This window comes from Thamnophis sirtalis, unplaced genomic scaffold (assembly GCF_051295495.1).
Source record: "Thamnophis sirtalis isolate CommonGarterSnake01/CBP01778 unplaced genomic scaffold, rThaSir2_p1.2 scaffold_6, whole genome shotgun sequence".
NCBI lineage: Eukaryota > Metazoa > Chordata > Lepidosauria > Squamata > Natricidae > Thamnophis > Thamnophis sirtalis.
This window is the reverse complement of record NW_028261386.1, coordinates 47,175,054-47,195,185: the sequence shown is the minus strand read 5'-3', so window position 1 is coordinate 47,195,185 and position 20,132 is coordinate 47,175,054. Positions and strand designations below refer to the sequence as shown.

At 39.0% G+C, this 20,132-nt stretch overlaps 1 protein-coding gene across 1 annotated transcript in view; it reads left to right on the top strand.

Moving 5' to 3' along the window:
* The window catches only part of USH2A (usherin), a 461,429-nt gene that overhangs the window by 38,049 nt on the left and 403,248 nt on the right, over positions 1–20,132 (top strand). Inside the window, exons 3-6 of the mRNA XM_087718552.1 lie at positions 2,236–2,371; positions 4,821–4,884; positions 6,667–6,961; positions 10,443–10,627. Of these exons, the coding sequence (XP_087574678.1) occupies positions 2,236–2,371; positions 4,821–4,884; positions 6,667–6,961; positions 10,443–10,627 (680 nt within the window). The remainder of the gene's footprint in view (positions 1–2,235; positions 2,372–4,820; positions 4,885–6,666; positions 6,962–10,442; positions 10,628–20,132) is intronic.

Below are 20,132 nucleotides of genomic sequence, written 5' to 3'. Positions count from 1 at the left end.
AAGTAAAATGTACTGTCTTGGGTAAAATATGGCTAAAATCCAGTTATTTCAAATTAATTGTTTCCTGATTGTACACTATTGAAAGATTATTCACAATTCCTTTCCAATTCATCATGATCTGTTTCTTTTTAGTTTGTTTGTTTTAATAAATTTGGCAGTACTTTCAGATTTGTGAGTAAGAGCAAGAAATATTCTAATTTTGCATCTTAATGCTTTCTGTACAAAGCACAATACAATACAAGTTTTCATGAAGATCTCAATCCAAATTCACCATAAAATGTGATTTTGCCTAAATTGCAAAAAAAAAAAAAAACCAGTAGCTGAAGGGAAATGAATATCCTGCTACTAATCACGCTACCGTATATACTCGAGTATAGGCCGACCCGAATATAAGCCGAGGCACCTAATTTTACCACAAAAAACTGGAAAAGTTATTGACTCAAGTATAAGCCTAGGGTGGGAAATGCAGCAGCTACCGATAAATTTCAAAAATAAAAATAGATACCAATAGTGCCATTGCCCATTGAATAACATATACAGCCTGCCTGTGCCCATTAAATATACAGTAGCCATTGTAAAAATTTGCTCTGCATAACAAATTATTATCACACAATACCGGTGTATTCAATGAAATACTTCACTCACCTCATGATGCTGATGTCCCGCTGTGATGATGATGTCCCGCCTCCTATGACACACGGCACAGTGATTCCTATCATTGGATCACTGTACCAGAGGAGGTGGGACATCGCTATGTGGCTGCTTGCCATAACAAGGAAGAGGTGGGACATCGTTGCAGAGCGGCAGGAGGGGGAGGAAGGGGAATCGTAAGATAGCCCTGCATTACATTAGAACGTGAGGAGGGGGGATGGTGCGGTGCACGCTGCGCGGCAAACTGACACAGAGGGAGGGGAAACTCAGGGGCGCTGGGCCATTCACGAGCGTCACCCAGCGACATGGCCCCGCCCCTTTTTCTCCTCCATTTCAGGCAAATTTTTCACTGACTCGAGTATAAGCCGAGGCGGCTTTTTTCAGCTCAAAAAGTGGGCTGAAAAACTAGGCTTATACTTGAGTATATACAGTAATTATTATTGTGTTTGACTCATGGACTTTAACATGTGATAGAAGATAGGCATACCAGAAGAGAGTATTACTTCTTATTACATCTCTGAAGGGAGAGTGCTTCCATTGTGAAAATGTATCCTTGGATACACAGCTAGTACTTGACTTACAATAGCAATTGGAACTGGAGTTTCTGTCACTAAACAATGAAGTCATAAAGCATGACTGGAATGCTTAACAACAACAGTCCTCCTATACTCAGAGGAGGTAGAGGAATATTGCAGGATAATCTTCAATATATTTTCTTGTAGCTCCTTCTGAGTGGAACCTCTCCATATCCATTTGCACTAGTCAGGTGACCCTGAGGGCACAGATAAACCTCCAAGTGGCCTCAACAACGCTCAGAAAGAGTGCTAATGGCCAGATGACTACAAAGAATATAAATCATTCCATTTCCCACCATTCAATCACAACTGAAGATGCTTCTTGGATGAGAAGCAAAAATATTCAAAGAAAAACAAAAAAAAATCCAGTTGCCTCTTTAAAAAGCATGTTTTTGGCCCCCATCCTTGTTAACCTTCCAGAAATCTTTAAAGCATGCATATGCCTGCACACTTGTGGATCAAAAAGATATGACAATTTAATGAAATGGCATTACCTTTTACATAAATTTTCTCAGCCAATTTGTTACCAATAATATTGTTAATGTTTGTTAGTTGTACTTGTTTTAATATTTTGATTTTATGAATATTGTGTGCTACCCAGAGTCACTTTTAAATGAGATGCATGTCTACATAAATGTAATAAATAAATATTATTTAATAGATTTTGATGTTATCATATAGATACACCATATTTACAGAGATGACCACATTACACTGGTACCAAATGTTATTAATATTATATGTGAAAAACTAAAATATTTTTTTAGTTTTACTCCATTTTGAACTTTTGAGGCTTCCTTAATTTAACTATTGAGCATCTTTCTGTTTTCATACATAAATTTATTTATTTTTTGTAATGGGAAATGGTTAATAAATATAAATTGCTGTTCTTTACTTTATTATATTGAAACTGTTGGTACAGTATATTCCAACCTAACTTGACAGACACTTGTAGGATTACTGGTTGTTTTTTTTTACAAGACTTTCTGTTCTAAATGTCAATTTATAGGTTCATCACAACAGAATTAGTTTCTTTATAAATGGTTTGGAAGATGATGATACAGCCTTCGATTCCAGAATTCTCACAGGGCTAATAGCAGATCCCTCTGTTGATGGTGAATGGAGAATTGGGCAAAATTTAAATGGTGAGTGGTTTTGATGGAAAGTCTAGAATAGACATATAATAGTAACTAAAAATAGATTGCATAGCGATGCAATATTCAACATTATTATTATATACTTTATTCATTAAACATGAAACAAGGTCAACTGAACATTTAAAAATGCATCACAAATATCATTGACTGGTGCTAATGGTTGGTACGGGTTGTTGCCAGCATCCTAAGTATCAACCAAGCACCATATTAAGATGTATGATGTTCCGAGTAGCACAATTTTTTGCAGTTCCGCTGGTGTTATTGCAGGAAGCTGCAATTTGTTGATGTATTTGTTGATTTGTTCTTGGCCATGGTACCAAGTGCCCCAATGAAATAGGTGTCAACTGTTACATGTTAGGGTTTTTCAAGTCATTATGCTGCAACATGTGTAATCATACAGTCCATTCATTGTAATCATAATCATGTAATTTACTCATTGCATATGGTACAAGTACTCTGTTTATAATGTTACTTTAATATAACAATATTTGGCTAAATGACCTTTCCCATTTTTTTCTTGCATTCAATCATGTCTAATTCTTGAGGATTTCTTGGCAAGGTTTTTCAGAAGTGGCTTGCCATTTCACTCCTTCCTAGGGCTGAGAGAATGTGATTGGGCTAAGTCACCCAGGTGGCTTTATGACCCGTATCAGAGCTAGAATTCACAGTCTCCTGGTTTCTAGCCTGATGCTTTAACCACTACATCAGAGCCAAGGTGGCGCAGTGGTTAAATGCAGCACTGCAGGCTACTGCTAGATCAGCAGGTCAGCGGTTCAAATCTCACCGGCTCAGGGTTGACTCAGCCTTCCATCCTTCCGAGGTGGGTAAAATGAGGACCCAGATTGTTGGGGGCAATATGCTGACTCTCTGTAAACCGCTTAGAGAGGCCTGAAAGGCCTATGAAGCGGTATATAAGTCTACTGCTATTGCTATTGCTATCAGGCTGGCTCTCACTTTTTCTATTAGTAGCCATCAATAGAATGATAATGTAGCTCAGTAACTCACCTTACTCCATCAAGTTAAAATAGAGCTTTCTCAAGACAATTTGGAGAGAGGCTTGGATGTCTGATTTAAGGGCTGGACAAGAGTGAATAGAACAAGTATGCCATCCTTTCATGGATAAAGATCTCATTGTTGCAAAGCCAAAACTGAATTATTTTTTAATTCTAATGTATTCTTTACATGTGATTGGGTTAGAATTACAAGTTTTTAGAGGATAAATAATAGATTATGGAAACTTATCATGATGACTGCATTCTAACCACATAACACAATGGTTAGAATGCAGTATTGCAGACTAACTCTGCCCACAGCCAGAGTTCAATCCTGACCAGCTCAAGATTGACTCAGCATTCCATCCTTCCAAGGTTGGGAAAATGAGGATCCAGATTGTTGAGGGCCTTATGCTGATGTTGTAAATCACTTAAAGAGGGCGGTAAAGCCCTGTGAAGTAGAATAGAAATTTAAGTGCTATTGCTATTGTCACATATGCGATTTTACTGATTTTGGCAATTTAAGATCTATACCTTCATTCATCTTCTTTCTCAAGTGTTTGAATTGTAAACTGTTTTGGTTTGTTTCTGCGATAAGAAATTTAAGTTCCTAAGTCAGTTAAAAACACAATATTAAAACTTTTGGGGAAGTTACATTTAGTAAGCTAAGGAAAAGGAGTAAGGGAAAAATATGTCTCAGGAATACCAATGTATTGAAGTAATCCTGAGTGAATATTTGGTGATGACGAGATTAAATCCCCACCCATTTTCTAGCCATGGCTGTCAATATAAGGTTTCAGTGATTTTGCAGCTCTCTGAAATTCTGTTTGGTGATGAATTGGTTCTGCAGATTTATTAAGGCTGAGTATCACTGATCCAGAACAAACTGTAATTTGGAGCTGAGTCCTAAATATATCTGCATCTGGCCTGAAGAAAGTTTGATTTATTCTCAAAAACCACTGAGCTCCTATACATCAAAAGTTGAAAGTTTTCTCGTTTCAAAGTGCTTGTGTTTGGCACTGTTATTTTAAAATACCAGATACAGAACACTTATGCAAGACAGAAAGAAATGTTAAAAATAAACCTTTAATTTTTATCACGTAAAGTGATAGCTACAGTTGTCTCCAGTATATCTCTTCTCTAATTAGAGATGGCACATGGACTGGCTCATTACTTCTGTCTAATGAGCCAGTTTTTCTGCCACCTCTGTAATCAGATAAGGGATAGGTACAAAATGTTCCCATAAAGTTATTATAAATCATTTTAATCAAAAGAATTAAGTTACTGCCCTCCATAGTTTTGTCCGGAACCAAGATGGTTTCATTCAGAGAAGGTAATTGTGCAAGAGAGAGCTCTGTGTGCTGAATTTAAGATTTCCTCAAGCAGCACAGAGTTGTTTTCTGGTTGATGGAACTGGATTATTTATTTATAATGTATTTTTGCAGGTTCAGAGCAATTTGTCGGGAGGATGCAAGATTTCAGATTGTACCAAATGGCCCTTACAAACAGGTAGGGACTTTCTCAATTTTACAAAACTTAAAAATGCAATTATCAAGATAAAAAAGATGTAACGATGACAAAATGGTATCTTGGGCTTTTTTTTTAAAAAAAGTCATTGGATGTGTAACTGTAACTTCATGCAACCTGAATGCAAAGAAGGCTTTTAATTGGCTGCATGGATTCAAGCAATTGTACTTTCAAGATATTAAGCAAGAAATTAAACAAACAAAAACCCCTGTACACCAATTACATAATATCCATATGTTGTGAGATTTTCCTAAAGCATAACTGATTTCTTTATGACCTCTCCCTAATTCTCATGTAAAACACTGACACTGAAAAACTGTAAATACAGTCAACTGTTGTAGAACATGGAAAATCTATGTCTGCCTTCAGGACTTTTATACAGTTCTTCCCTCTCAGTCAAAAATGCTACATTTAATAAGCAAAAGAAATAGGTTAGATCAAATAGAAATCTGTATCTATAGTAGACATACAAAGCACTTTCCATAATACTGTGGTGTGGAGCTTTGAAGTAAATACAGCAGAAAAATAATAATAAATTATTTGAAATGATCTGTGGTATTGCATTACTGAAAATATTAATTTTTCAAAATCCAGAGATTAGTGACTCATAGGAACAAATTTGTGGCAAAAGATATTTCCTTTCCTATTTATAATCTTTTTATCCACAAATTCATGTTAGAACTGCCTGTATTAATATATTCCAGATATGAGTTATTTAAATTCGTCTATACTGCTCTTTTTAGATAATGAAACTTCTCAAAAAAGTTTCATTAAAAGTGCATAAATAAATTAATAACATAATAAGGAATAAATCTAAAATATAGTTGAGTGAAAGAATAACTCCCAACTTATTTTTCAGTGAAAACCAATAAAGGACAACTAAAGTTAAAATGATTATTTGCACAATAATTCTGAATTTTCAGGTAGTCCATGCTTAATGCCATTAAAGTTAGGGCACCGCTGAAAAAGGAGATTAATGAACAGTGCCCAAAGTTCATAGCAAGTCTGCAGTTACACAATACGGTAGGAATCTGAATGCTTGGCAATTGTCTCATGCTTATGACACTTACAGTAATCTTATTGCCATTTGCAACCTTCGCTGCTGGCTTCCCACAAACAAAATCAATGGGGAAACTTGCAGGGAATATCTTCAATTGCTCCAGTAAGTTGTTTGCACTTTTCCCTGCCTGCCAGCAGCCACACCCGATTGTGATCACAGCATGCCTTACAAGCTGCTTGCACATCTTCCCTTGTTTGGCAGAAGCTGGCCCCACCACACCCTCACCAAATGCTGGACTTTAACCTGCCTGCTGGCCTATTTGCGATCCACTTTGGACTTGCTTAACCTCCTATCATCTTCACTTAATGATAGTAATGGGGAGTGCCTGCATTACCATTGCTAAGAGCTGCAGTTATGTGACATTGTGTTTCACAATTGCATTGCTTAACGAAGGAAATGCTGGTCCCCATTACTATCATTAACTGAGGATTACCTGCGCTTTTCAGTTAAAAGCAGTTCTTTAAAGTCTGTTTGAAAACAGTTAGAAGGGAGATCAATTACCTTCCATTAGAAAATCCTTCTGTAAAAACTGGGCCATAGTTGAGAAGTCTGTGTCTTTTATGCCTACCAGTCTGATGGTTTGATCTGCAAGTCCTTGGATAGGACATGTGTGCATAATCTTGTATCTAGCCATTTAAAAATCACCCTTGCTCATTTCTTTGTGATGTGCCTTACTGATTTCTTATTTATTTCTATTATTCTAGAGACATTTTTGAAGTATGGTCTGGAAAATTTCCTCAACTTCGTATTCAATCAGAATGTCGCTGTCCTGGAAGTCACCCAAGGGTACATCCTTTGGTTCAGAGGTATTGCATTCCTAATGGTGCAGATGACACAACTAATGACAGAGTGCTCAGACTAAACCCTGAAGCTCACCCTTTAAGCTATGTCAATGATAATGATATTGGAACTACATGGATTTCATCTATATTTAGCACCACCGAGCATCTACGTCATGGAGTAACCATCACCATTGACTTAGAAAATGGACAGTACCAGGTAAGTTTAAAGTTCTACTTGTCTTCTGTTTTCATTAACTAACAAAAAATCAAGGATATTCCAAATGTAATAACAATCAATATTGATCAATATTATGCGTTAATTGTGTTGATATCATCTGGTTTCTCTTGAGAGATAAGCACATGACAAGCAGTTTGGTGTAGTAGTTAAAGTCACTGGGCTAGGAACCAAACACCATGAAATTTAATCTGCTTTATGAATAAAGCCAAGTGGAGACTTTGTGCTAGCCTAGGAAAAAAAATACAGATAGTGTTTCACTTACAATTGAGCTCTATATTTCTGTTGCTAACATTAAGTGAGTTTTGCCCTATTTGATGACCTTTCTTGCCATAGTTGTTATGTGGATCTCTGCAGTTATTAACTTAGTAATATGGTTGTTAAGTGAATCTGGCTTCCCCATTTACTTTGCTTGGCAGAAGTTCACAAAAGGTGATCACATAATCCTGGGACACTGCAAACCTCATAAATATGAATCAATTGCCAAGCATCTGAATTTTGTTCACATGACCATGGATATGCTGCTGTGGTCATAAGTGTGAAAAAAAGCTCATAAGTCGCTTTTCTTAAGAGCTGTTGTAACTTCAAATGGTCGCTAAATGAACTGTTGTAAGTTGACGATTACCTGCAATGCCAAACCACTTTTAAAAAAACGTTACCAAGAAAATTGTATGGACTTCTCTGCATAATCACCAGGAGTCAAGTTATACATACTCAAAAAGTAAAGATATATCTTTTTCATGTTTTTGTCTCCTATTATTTACATGTAATATTTCAGGAATTCAAAAGGCTTTTAGATAATCTAAATGTTTTTTTAAACCATTTTTAGCTCTTTGAAGATTTTCTGTGATTTCAGGAATTCCTATCTCATAATTCTGGGAATTTCTTCTGTGCACAATTGAATTGCAAGGGATGCAACCTTGATGCTTGGCATATGGCTATTAAGTGTTGCATAGCAGATTGGTACTGGTAAACAACCGATTATTCATTGAAGGTTCTGTCTGAAGGTTCACTGAAGTGGTATGATAAATATAAAGAATTCTGGGTATTTCCAAACACAGTTTAGAAATCTTGTAATGATGGATAAGGTACAAAAATATACATTGCAATTTCTATCTGTGAGACATGTCTCCTTCTAAAATCCAAGAAAGGAACCCACCCTCCCCAACTCCATTGTTTTAGAGAAAAGGTACTTTTACTGGATATGAACTGATAGCAACAAAAGTAAAGCAAGATCTGAGGCTAAAGGCATGAAATTGTACATATCAAAAGTTTACCCAAAATTCTCCCATTCAACAACCCCAAGCTGAATGTCCAATGTCCAGCCTCCAAGGATGTCATGTGGGGTGCATCTTCAGGTTGCTTCATTCATCTGGTATGCAAAGATGGTTGACCTTGACCAGGCCTAAACAAGTCCATTCAGCATGCACAGAAGATGGTGAGAACAAAACTCCCTCTTCATCCCAAGACATCTCCTCCAGCATGTTTCCCTTTCCAAATACTGAAACCCCTCTCCCCGTTGCTATGGCAGCCGATAGCAAGCAAGCTATATCGAGGCTGACACTAACAGTGAATAAAAACTCTGCTTTTTGCTTTGATCAAAAAAATCTATCACCTTGAAGCATCAGTTGGCAGTTCCAAAGTCTGCAAGAGGCTTCTGTGATGGACGAAGCAACCTCTGGCTTAGAGTCCTTTGCTTCAGAAATAGGAACAGATTTGTTTAAAAAAATAGTGTGTGTTTTAGAATCTTGAATGTTTAACTTTTGTTATAAGAATTCATTGGATATAAACTTATCTTCTCTTTTTTATTTTTTGCTTTGTATAACAAGGCATACTAGTTTGTGACTAGATTGTGACATGAACACCGGAGAACTGCTCTTCCGGTTTCCAGCAACCCCCTGCGTGTGCGCGTCCTCCCGTTTTGGCATTAAGTGCCGAAAAGGTTCACCAACACTGGCATAGGGTATAATAAATGTTCAAAAATATAAAGCAATAGAGTTCACTTATGATAATTGAACATATGAGTAGAATTATGTGGAGAAAGATAGCTGAGGAACCTCCTGCTTTGGTATTACTTTCACTTGGATCCTTTGCTGGTAGTTAACTTTAGAAAAGTTTTTCTATAAGTCTATGATTTTTTCTTGTTCTATTAGAACTGATGTAATATTTTCTTTTCCAGAAGAGCTCCTTCTGGTTATAAAATTGTTTAAGGATGCATTATGAATAACTTAATGTTATTGTGTTTGATACGTGTGACAACAACAACAAAAATATTTGTGATGGTCCTTCATTTCCACTTCCTAAAGTGAAAGATCTGATTTTCCCATTGATATCACATATTGCAGCATAGTTCAGTAAACAAAAATAGCATATAAAATTACATATATTCTTCTATTGGTACTATTGTCCACTATCAGTCACATGAATCCAGGCTACCTGAATTGAATGCTATGGAATTTTTTCCCACCCAGGAAAGTAAAAGACATGTTGCTTCATAATTAGTGTTGCTGTATCTTTATTTTACAAAACTGATGACATCATCCAAACTTATTTTTTAATAGATAGATGGATGGATGGATGGATGGATGGATGGATGTAGATAGAGGCAGATACAGATAGAGATGTGTGTGTGTGTGTGTGTGTGTGTGTGTGTGTGTGTGCTTGTGTGTGTGTGTGTCCAAGATGTTTTCTTGGTTTCCTTGACTCATTTATTTAAATGAGTTGCATTGTCAGAATGGATAACTGCCCCCCCTCCAAAAAATGGTTTGGAGTTCTGTTATTTGGATTTCTTTTTTTCTTTAAATGGAGTAAGAATTAAAGAAATCTGAGAATATATATTACATTTTTATAATGTAACATATATTATTACATTTTGAATAGTTATTTTTTTAAATGTCATATTTTTGTAATTAAGACTTAAATCTTTTTATTGAGATATTTACAATAAAGAGTCAACATGCAACAAGTATTAATGTGAAGTCAACATTTGCAGTAAGTGCAAATGTGAAGTTACTGTTACTGTTCAGAAAGAGCAATAACTGACAGAAGAAATTTCAGAAAAAAGATACCAAGGAGAGCTAACCTTGGTAGGTGAGGAGTGTGGAAATTGAGCCCTGTGAGGAACATTTAATGGGTATGTTTAGTTCAGAGAAAAGATACCTGAGAGGAAAGAATCATAATCATGAAGGTATGCCACACAGAATAGGGAACTGGCTTTATTTTCTGCTGGCCTGGGGAACAGAACCAGAACCAGTGAGTTAAAATTACAAGGAAGTAGCTTTAGGGTAGATGTCAGGAAGAATTGGCAGTGGAAATGGGCTGCCGTGCAACATGTTGACTTCTCCTTCACAGGAGGTCCTACAACACAAAGTGAAAGGTCAGATCAGATATACTTTTAGGAGATTTTACATATGACCTTAAAGATTTCTTCCAAATTAATTCATATTTTGCTGTTGATTTGCAGGTGTTTTATGTTATAATCCAGTTCTTCAGCCCGCAGCCTGAAGCAATCCGAATACAAAGAAAAAAGCAACCCTCCATTGGTTGGGAAGACTGGCAATACTTTGCGAGGGACTGTAGTGTCTTTGGAATGGAGAATAATGGATCGCTGACATATCCAGATTCTGTAAACTGTGTACAGCTTCCTAGGTATGGACAAGCTCATACTGAATCAAGTTACTGAAATCTTGTATTTACACAGACAACATAGTGCTTTGGGCACCAAGAAACTAGCAGATGCTTTTCTATTTCCTATATGGCTCCTTGCCCCACTTGGGTTCATCCCCCCCCCCCCAGTATTTTTAGAAAGTAAAAATGATGAAAGACTACAACAAAACTTTAAAGTCTACTCAGCTACCAATAAATAAATAAATGGGGTGTGTGTGTGTGTGTGTGTGTGTGTGTGTGTTTCTGTGTGTGTGTATTACAAAAAGTAAAATGGGAAAACAGCACATCCGAGAGACTTACTTTTATTTTTGGCAGGGAGAGAAACCTCAACTGTTTTGTTAATGAAGTATTCCATTATTAGCCTTATACGGCATGGGGTCTGACTACTTTCAGAACCATCTTTGTCTCATTATATCAGTCAGGAAAAGTATGTTGCAGACCCTGTGAGTTAAACAATTCTGACTGGCAGGGTCAAGGAAGGGAGCCCCACATTGGAATATTCTCCCCCCCCAGAAGTGAGGCAGGTCACCACTCAGGGATAGCTGCCAATAAAGCCAACACAGTTTTAAACAGAGGGATGGACTCAAGATCATATGAAGTGTTAATGCCACTTTATAATGCCTTGGTAAGGCCACACTTGGAATACTGCATTCAGTTTTGGTTGCCACAATGTAAAAAAGATGTTGAGACTCTAGAAAGAGTGCAGAGGAGAGCAACAAAGATGATTGGGTATGTCTAGTTTGATGAAAAGAAGGATTAGTGGTGACATGATAGCAGTGTTCCAATATCTCCAGGGTTTCCACAAAGAAGAGAAAGTGAAGCTATTCTCAAAAGCACCTGAGGGTATGACAAGAAGTAATAGGTGGAAACTAATTAAGGAGAGAAGCAACCTAGAACTAAGGAGAAATTATCTGACAGTTAGAACAATTAATCAGTGGAACAATTTGCCTCCAGAAGTTGTAAATAGTCAGACACTGGAAGTTTTAAAGAAGAGATTGGACAACCATTTGTCTGAAATGCTATAGGATTTCCTGCCTATGCAGGGGGTTGGACTAGAAAACCCCCACATTCCCTTCCAACTCTGTTATTCTATGCTATGCTATGCTATGCTATGCTATGCTATGCTATGCTATGCTATGCTATGCTATGCTATGCTATGCTATGCTATGCTATGCTATTCCATTCCATCCCATCCCATCCCATCCCATCCCATTATTTCTCCTGGCCTTCTGAAAAGGTGTGAAACCATGGATGTTGCCTGGGGATCACTAAGGAGAAAAGCACATTCTTCATCTTTTAATTAACTTATAGCATTGTTTTTAATCATTCTTGCTTCTTTTAAAGCTTAACTTTTATATACTGTGTTTATATTTTAGTATTTTATTTTATATCACCAAGAATGTTTCTGTGAGGGAGATAGGTGATTCCTAAATAAATAAATATGAATAAAATTATTAGCTAGCCTTGCTAGGACAATTGTGTGAAATCTCCCCAAAATTGTTTTGAAGAAGTTTAGAAAACATCCTTCTGAACCTCATAGTGTGACCAATAGCCTTAAATAATTTTCTATGCTGGACTAGAATATTTTGAATCTCATAGAAGCAGCGGAAGCAGCTTTCAATTAAGTTCTCCTTCAGTGTGATTATTTGCAAATTAAATGCTAAAGTGTCTGAGGGCTATAGGCATAAATTACTTTGAAGAATGCTTCCAAAGTTTGTATTGCCTGATCTTGGCAAAGTCTGCAACTCTTGAAAATTACAATTCCACCTGGGCCATAAAATTCCACCTTGATTATTAGGTTATGGGACACAGGCACACAACTATCTTTTCATAGCAAACCATTTGAAAGAAGAGTGTTCTTTCCAAGTTTCAAATACATGCACCAACACACATATATAACATCACTTGTTTTCTCCATCCTCGCAAACTAGAAAACATGCTTAAACAGGTAGGGGAATGGAGGAGAGAGAGAGAAATGAAGCAATACCTTTAGGCAATCTCTCCTATTTCTGACCCATTTCTTTTACTTCTCTCCCTACAAGCAAAGAGAAATTACTGGAGAGTAAGGAGACAGACAGTGGAGAATACAATGGCTATTTGTGTAGTGCATTTGGGTTTTCTTGTTTTTGATGCGTTTTGTCATTGTGTGTCTGCTTACTCTCTTGTAATCCCTTCCTCTCCAATCTCTCTGCTCTGTAAGGGACTGAAGATGAGAAAAAAACATTAGGTCAGCACTAGGACAGTGCATACTGACTGTAATGGTGATCACATGACTGAGGAACTGTAAAAGTTGTAAAAGTTGACTGCAGACCTATTTTTTCAGCACTATCATAACTTCAAATGGTCATTGAAGGCAGTTAGTAAGCAAGGTCTATCTGTATTAATATATAGGGTATTTTTCACCTGATTGTACCTCTTCATTTCTTAGCACGATTCTTTGAATGTGGTCTTCAGTATACTACCCAAGGTAGTAGTTTCCTACCTCAACTGAAATAGATTATTAAGATGATCTGATAACAACTTTTAAGTCTTCTAAAAGTATGTTAAAAAAAGTAAATGCCTCCAAAATACTAAGGAAATGAATGAATATATAATATATTTAACAGTGATTATTAATAGTATTACACAGGATGTCAAACACAAGGCCTGTGATGTGGTCAGATCTTGCCCACGAAGCCATCCTGGAAAATGTAAGGGGCTGGCCCACGTTGCTTTCGTCCAGTCTACCCAATGCAAAGAGGAAACATGCCAGCAGTTTGGGGAGTGGCATCAAGCTGGCCACACCCACCCAATCAACCATGCCCACCCAGTCAGCTACACCCACCCAGTTGGCCATGCCCCACCCAGCCCCCAATGTTAACCACAGCCCTGAAATTGAATTTGACACCCTTAGTATTACTATACATAAATTATTACAAGTCCAAATGGCATTTGCTGGATTCCAACAAATCAAGGCATATATTTTAATAAATAAACTGAAAACGTGATTGTGAGAAGTCTTTAAAGGTGGATAGTTTTAAAGACCAGAAAAGCTTACAAGATGAGGAAAAGGTATTTATTGACTTTGTACTTACTGTGTTGTCAAAAAAAGTGGAGGTGGGGAAAGACAGAGTGATTTGCACGGAAACTACATAGTGAATGCTTGCCTTCCTTTAGCTTAGTAAATGCTTCTCTTCACTTTTGAGAATTGTGAACGATTAGCATAGCCTAAAGAAACAAATCTCTGCAGCTACATACTTTTCCAGAATTTTTACAAGAGCATTGCTTTGCATAAGTAAATAATAAAACTTTCATTGCTTGCTTTTTTCGCTAAAAGTCTGCCGTTAGCTATAACTCTCTAATTGCACCAACTCTTAGGACATTTTAGAAAACACTCAGAATGTGTAACACTTGTCTGAAAACCCATCGGGGCCATTCTACCAGGTGCAATTGCTGTTTGTTTGCCTTTCTCCCTTCCATCCCCCTTCTCTTCAATCTTGGCAGGTAGGCTATTAAAAGTGTCAGCATTTTCTCTGGACTTCCACACATCTACATTACTATACAGGAGAAGAGTAAGGGGTTGTTGAAGGTGCATTCATATTCAGCAAAACATAGTTGGCTTTTATATTATTCAAAGGGATGGAAAGAAGAAAAAAATACAAGCATTCTCTAGCTGAGCAAAAGGTAATATTTTGGTAAATAGTCAAAAGTATATTAAAAACAGTCCAATTTATGAAATAGTGCATTTTCAAAAAAAGTGCAAGTGCTAATGTGTGAAATAGTGCTACTGTAGAAATGTTTTATAATGGAACAGTGCTTTCCTTCAATTACATAACATAAACAATACTGCAAAGTGATGCAGGTGAACATTTCCGCATAGGGAAGTTACACCTAATTGGAAAAAAAAACCTACCCCCCCCCCCCCAAACACATGTACATTTAAAGTACCAAAGGTAGAATTAGCTGGTAGGAAATGAGATACTATTGTGATTTTAAAGCTAAAATCAACAGAATATCTGACTTCTTCTCCTAGATTTAAATACTTGCTGATCAGAGAAATATATATATATATATATATATATATATATATATATATATATATATATATATATATATATATATATATATATATATATATATATATATATATATATATATATATTTAAAAATGCTTTGCACATTTGCCATATAATTCTATTTGATTTTTTTTAAAAAAAAAACCTATGCTGTGTTTATCTGCAAACAAATTATAGTAGAGAACTATTCATTAAAGGGTAAATATGGACTTAAGTTTCCATCCATTTTCATATCTCCTAAGAAAGAAGTTATTCTAAGTCTAAGCAAGGTTTTCATATTTTATTGTAATAGATGGCAAAACAATTCTGTGTAGGACACACCCAAGAGGTCACCAAGAGCCAAAGTTGATTGTAGGGATTTACATCCTAATTGTGAATTAAATCACAAGAAAGGAATCTAAGTTATTTATGCATAACCTTCCCAAGTCTATATAGAATTATTTTAGTACAAATAAAATAATTTTAATGTGTATGGAAATCAGTCATTTTTATGTGTATTTATAATTTTCTCTGGCATATGTTTTATATCTGGTTTTGACTTGTCAATGCTAAGTCCGCTCATCTGTCCTAACTTGTTCTTGGAGTAAGTGGTGATCTGAAGAATCAAACACCTGTAGATATCACAATAGGATTTATGGAAAGTATATATTGGCAGGCTTTTTAAAAAAAACTGAAATGGGATGGCAGAGTTTATTTTGCATAGGAGTGATACTCTTTTCAGAAAGGGACAAAATGTATCTAGTTTGGATTGAATGAACTAATACTTTTCAGTTTTGTAAGAATATACTGTTACATATGCATGCAAATGCACTACTGATTCAATAGCATTTAACAATAATTCCTCTAAAATCTTTTTTTTTCAAAAATGAATTTATACTATTGGTGGATCAATCTATATTGAACATTTTCAAATATCATATTACATATGCATGCTCATTGGTACCCAAATGAAATGTAGCATCTCCCTCAGATTTGCATGACCCCAATAAAAATCATGTTTCAAAAATTTATGCATGTGTATTATGCCATGTTTCTAAAAATTACTGTGTGCTTCTATAAAGCAGGTGGCTTCACAATCAGAATTTGCTTCTACATTACTAACTAAACCCTAATGGCTGATCAGTGGGATGCATCCTCTTCCTTTCATACTATATCTCTGCCCTGCATACCATATTCTTGAGTCCTATTTATAGAAGGTAGGATTTGGGAGTGGTTTAATCAGTTCAGTGAGGCCAAAGGAAAAAGATGTGCTGTTATTTCCCATAGATGTGGATCAGAGTTGTTGATTTTACTGCAAAAAATAGAAGTCAGGGAAAGAATTACTGTTTTTCCCTGAAGTATTTGGATAACTCTTAAAATGAACTTAGTCTTAGTGGATTAAGGATTAACTAAGTGCCAGTTGTATTTTTGTTATGAATCACAAAATGATAGCTGTTATGTCTTAGCCTCAGAGATGTGGCTTCATCTCTGAGGCTCGCCATTGGTCGAGACGCGTGTATGTGCCAGAACAGGAGTGTCACCGTTCTCTGATTGGCTAACTGCGGGACTGCCTGCATATAAATTGCTGTCAAGCAGGAACTGTTTTTTATCTTGGTTTCTGGAGTTGCTGTTGCATTAGCTGTTTAATAAAGCCTTGTTAGCCGAGTCCTGCCTTGCCTCAGTCATTGCCACCCATCGAATATAATACTGGCAATGAGGATGGGATACTCTGAGGCATAAGAAGAGCTGTGTCACGCAAGGCAGACTTTCGTTGTTAATACAAGGCTTCCAGCTAATCGCTGAGGCAATCTCCTCAGATCGTATCTCCATCAGAATGGCCACTTTGAGCAATTTTGCATTGTTTGTGCCAGGGTTAGAGTCCCGGGAGGCTTACATTGACCGTTTTGAATGCTTCCTCAAGGCAAACCACCTGGCTAATTTGCCTAGTGAGGGAAAGAGGGCTCAGTTCCTGAACGCTTGTGGGCATGAGATGTTTGGAACAGCCAGGGCTTTGGCCGCCCCGCAATCAGTCCAGTCTCTTTCATGGGAGACCCTGTTGACGAGACTGCAGAACCATTACGCCCCAGCTCCGTCTCGCATAGCTAGGTGCATTGCATTCCAGCAAAGGCTTCAGAAGGAGGGGGAGTCAGTGAACCCGTACGTGGCTGCCCTCAGGGCTGCAGCACTGCACTGTGATTTTCCTAATCTAGATGACTCCCTACTTATGAGCCGAGGTGGCGCAGTGGGTAGAGTGCAGTACTGCAGGCCACTTCAGCTGACTGCTAGATCAGCAGTTCAGCGGTTCAAATCTCACCGGCTCAGGGTTGACTCAGCCTTCCATCCTTCCGAGGTGGGTAAAATGAGGACCCGGATTGTTGTTGGGGGCAATATGCTGACTCTGTAAACCGCTTAGAGAGGGCTGAAAGCCCTATGAAGCGGTATATAAAAATCTGCTATTGCTATTGCTACTTCAGCAATTCGTGTGCGGGGTGATCAATTCGAGGCTGTGTCGCCGTTTACTGTCCCGTTCTGAGCTCAACCTGCAAGCAGTGTTGGATGAGGCTCGCACCTCTGAGATGTCCAATGAGTCCTCCGCCAAGATTGAGAGGGGTCAAGCCGCAGCGCCCCTGTGTTATCTACTAAGACTGTGCCTATTTATCATGGGGAGGTGGACAAACATTCTTTGTCCGATGCTGATGAGGCTGAGTTTGACCGCCTCAAAACAGCAGGCAGCGTAGTAGGGCGCTCATGGAAAAATTTACCTCAGAGCATTGTGCTTGTTGTGGCAGGAACCATACCCGTGCCTGGTGTCATTTCAAATCAGCTATTTGTCACAAGTGTGGAAAAAAAGGGATATTTAGCTAAGGTGTGCCACAAAGTATCTTCCCCCCTCAAGGTCAACCAGCTGACCGCTCATATTATTGCAAGCCAAAGACACGGTCTTATCACACATCGGAGGACTGTTTTGCAATTTTCCACGAACAGTGGCAGGCTGTTCCACTGACCAGCCAGGCCAACGCGACATCGGGGAAGAAGATTTACCCCAGCGTCCAGCTCGAGGGCAAGCCCTGCCGTATATCCCGAAACTATATCCCGATAGTTGTCAGTGGCTGGTTCCAAGTGGCCACTCCAAGTTTTAAGTGCAGGCTTCCTCTCATCATCGTCCAGGGCAACCTCCCTAGTCTATTAGGCCTAGACTGGTTCGATGCACTGGGCCTCAGTGTCGCTGGGGTGCATGCAACAGTGGGCCTTGATCAGTTCGAAGGCCTGATGAAGGAGTTTGCTGCAGTTTTTGATGGGTCATTAGATAATTATAAGGGAACCCCCATTAGTTTTAATTTGGACCCTCAGATTGCTCCCATCCGTCTCAAGCCCAGAAGGGTCCCCCTGGCCCTGTGTCCAAAAGTGGACGCTGAACTGGATAAGTTGATTGCCCAAGGGGTTTTAGAGCCCGTGGATTATTCCAAATGGGAGACCCCAATCATGATTCCTCTGAAATCCAATGGCTCTGTTAGATTGTGTGGAGATTTTAAATGCACAATAAATAGGGGTATCCAATCCAACCCCTGCTTTATACATTGGAGCGGGGCTCTATTTTTGCCAAACTGGACCTCGCCCAGGTGTATCAGCAGCTCTCTGTGGATGCTTCATCACCCACAGGGGAGCTTTTAAATGCCAGCAGGTCCAGTTTGGTGTCAGTGTAGCCCCGGGTATTTTCCAGAGCCTCCTAGAGCGACTGTTCCATGGCATTCCAGGGGTTGTCCCGTACTTCAATGATGTGCTTATTTCTGCCAAAAGCAGCACTGAACTCATGGCACGGTTGCGTGCCATTTTGTCGAAGTTCCAGGAGGTGGGGTTAAAACTTAAGCCTTCTAAATGTCAGATAGAGGTAACTGAAGTGGAGTTTTTGGGGTATCTGATTGGGCATCCATCCTACCACCTCTAAAAGTGGCTGCCATTAAGCAGGCTCCTGTACCGACCAATAAGGCCCAATTGCAAGCTTTCCATGGCCTCCTCTATTTTTACTCTGTTTTTTTGCCCCATAAAGCCTCTGTTGCGGAACCCCTACACCAGCTTCTCGATAGCGGGGCTACGTGGAGGTGGGATCGTAAAGGGGTAGCACTTTTGTGGCCATCAAGGAGCTATTAACTTCCAAAGCTGTCCTTGTCCAGTATTGCAATCACCTTCCCCTGACGCTCACATGTGACGTGTCACCTTTTGGGGTGGGTGCTGTCCTGAGCCACAAGCTTCCAAATGGGTCTGAGGTGGCACTGGCATATTTTTCAAGGAGCCTGTCCCTTCTGGAACTAATTATAGTCAATTGGATAAGGAGGCGTTAACAGCAGTAGCTGGAATTAAACGATTCCACAACTACCTATAGAGACGTTTCTTTGAGCTAGTCACAGACCATAAGCCTTTATAAGTGTTATTGGCAAGCGATAGACAAACTCCTATGATATTATTGCCTCGCATGTCCCATTGCTGCATACAATTATAAACTTGTCTATCGGCCTGGGAAGCAGGTGGGGCATGCTGATGCCCTAAGCCGTTGCCTCCTGCTGGCATCCAAGGCTGACCCGGATCCTGACCCCCCAGTGTTACTGATTGAGGACCTTCCAGTTCCCTTAACAGCCACAGATATTGCCACCCATTCGGCTAGGGACGCTACTTTGGCTCAGGTCTTAGATTGGGTGAGGAGGGGTTGGCCGCAGATGCAGTTTCCCTCGCAGTTCGTAGAGTTCAAGTACAGGCAGCATGAACTGTCGGTACAAGGGGGGTGTCTACTGTGGGGCCATAGAGTGGTCATTCCTCCTCAACTGTGGGAACCTATCCTCCACTATCTGCACGAGGGGCATCCTGGGATAGTAAGGATGAAGGCCCTGGGCCGGAGCTACGTGTGGTGGCCTGGTTTGGATCAGGATATTGCACAGTGGGTGACTAGGTGTCAGGAATGTCAGCAGTCGAGGCCAGCTCCCGCGGCAAAACCTAGGAAGTGGGAGGACCCCAAGACTCTCTGGACTAGGATCCATTTGGATTTTTCAGGGCCGTTCTACAGACAGATGTTCCTGGTAGTGGTCGATGCATATTCAAAGTGGATGGAAGTTGTCTTAATGTCATCGACCACTACCGAGACTCTGATTAGGGCATTGCAAAAGATGTTCGTGACTCATAGGTGCCCAGACGCACTGGGCCTCAGTGTCGCTGGGGTGCATGCAACAGTGGGCCTTGATCAGTTCGAAGGCCTGATGAAGGAGTTTGCTGCAGTTTTTGATGGGTCATTAGGTAATTATAAGGGAACCCCCATTAGTTTTAATTTGGACCCTCAGATCGCTCCCATCCGTCTCAAGCCCAGAAGGGCTGTCTGCACGAGGGGCATCCTGGGATAGTAAGGATGAAGGCCCTGGGCCGGAGCTACGTGTGGTGGCCTGGTTTGGATCAGGATATTGCACAGT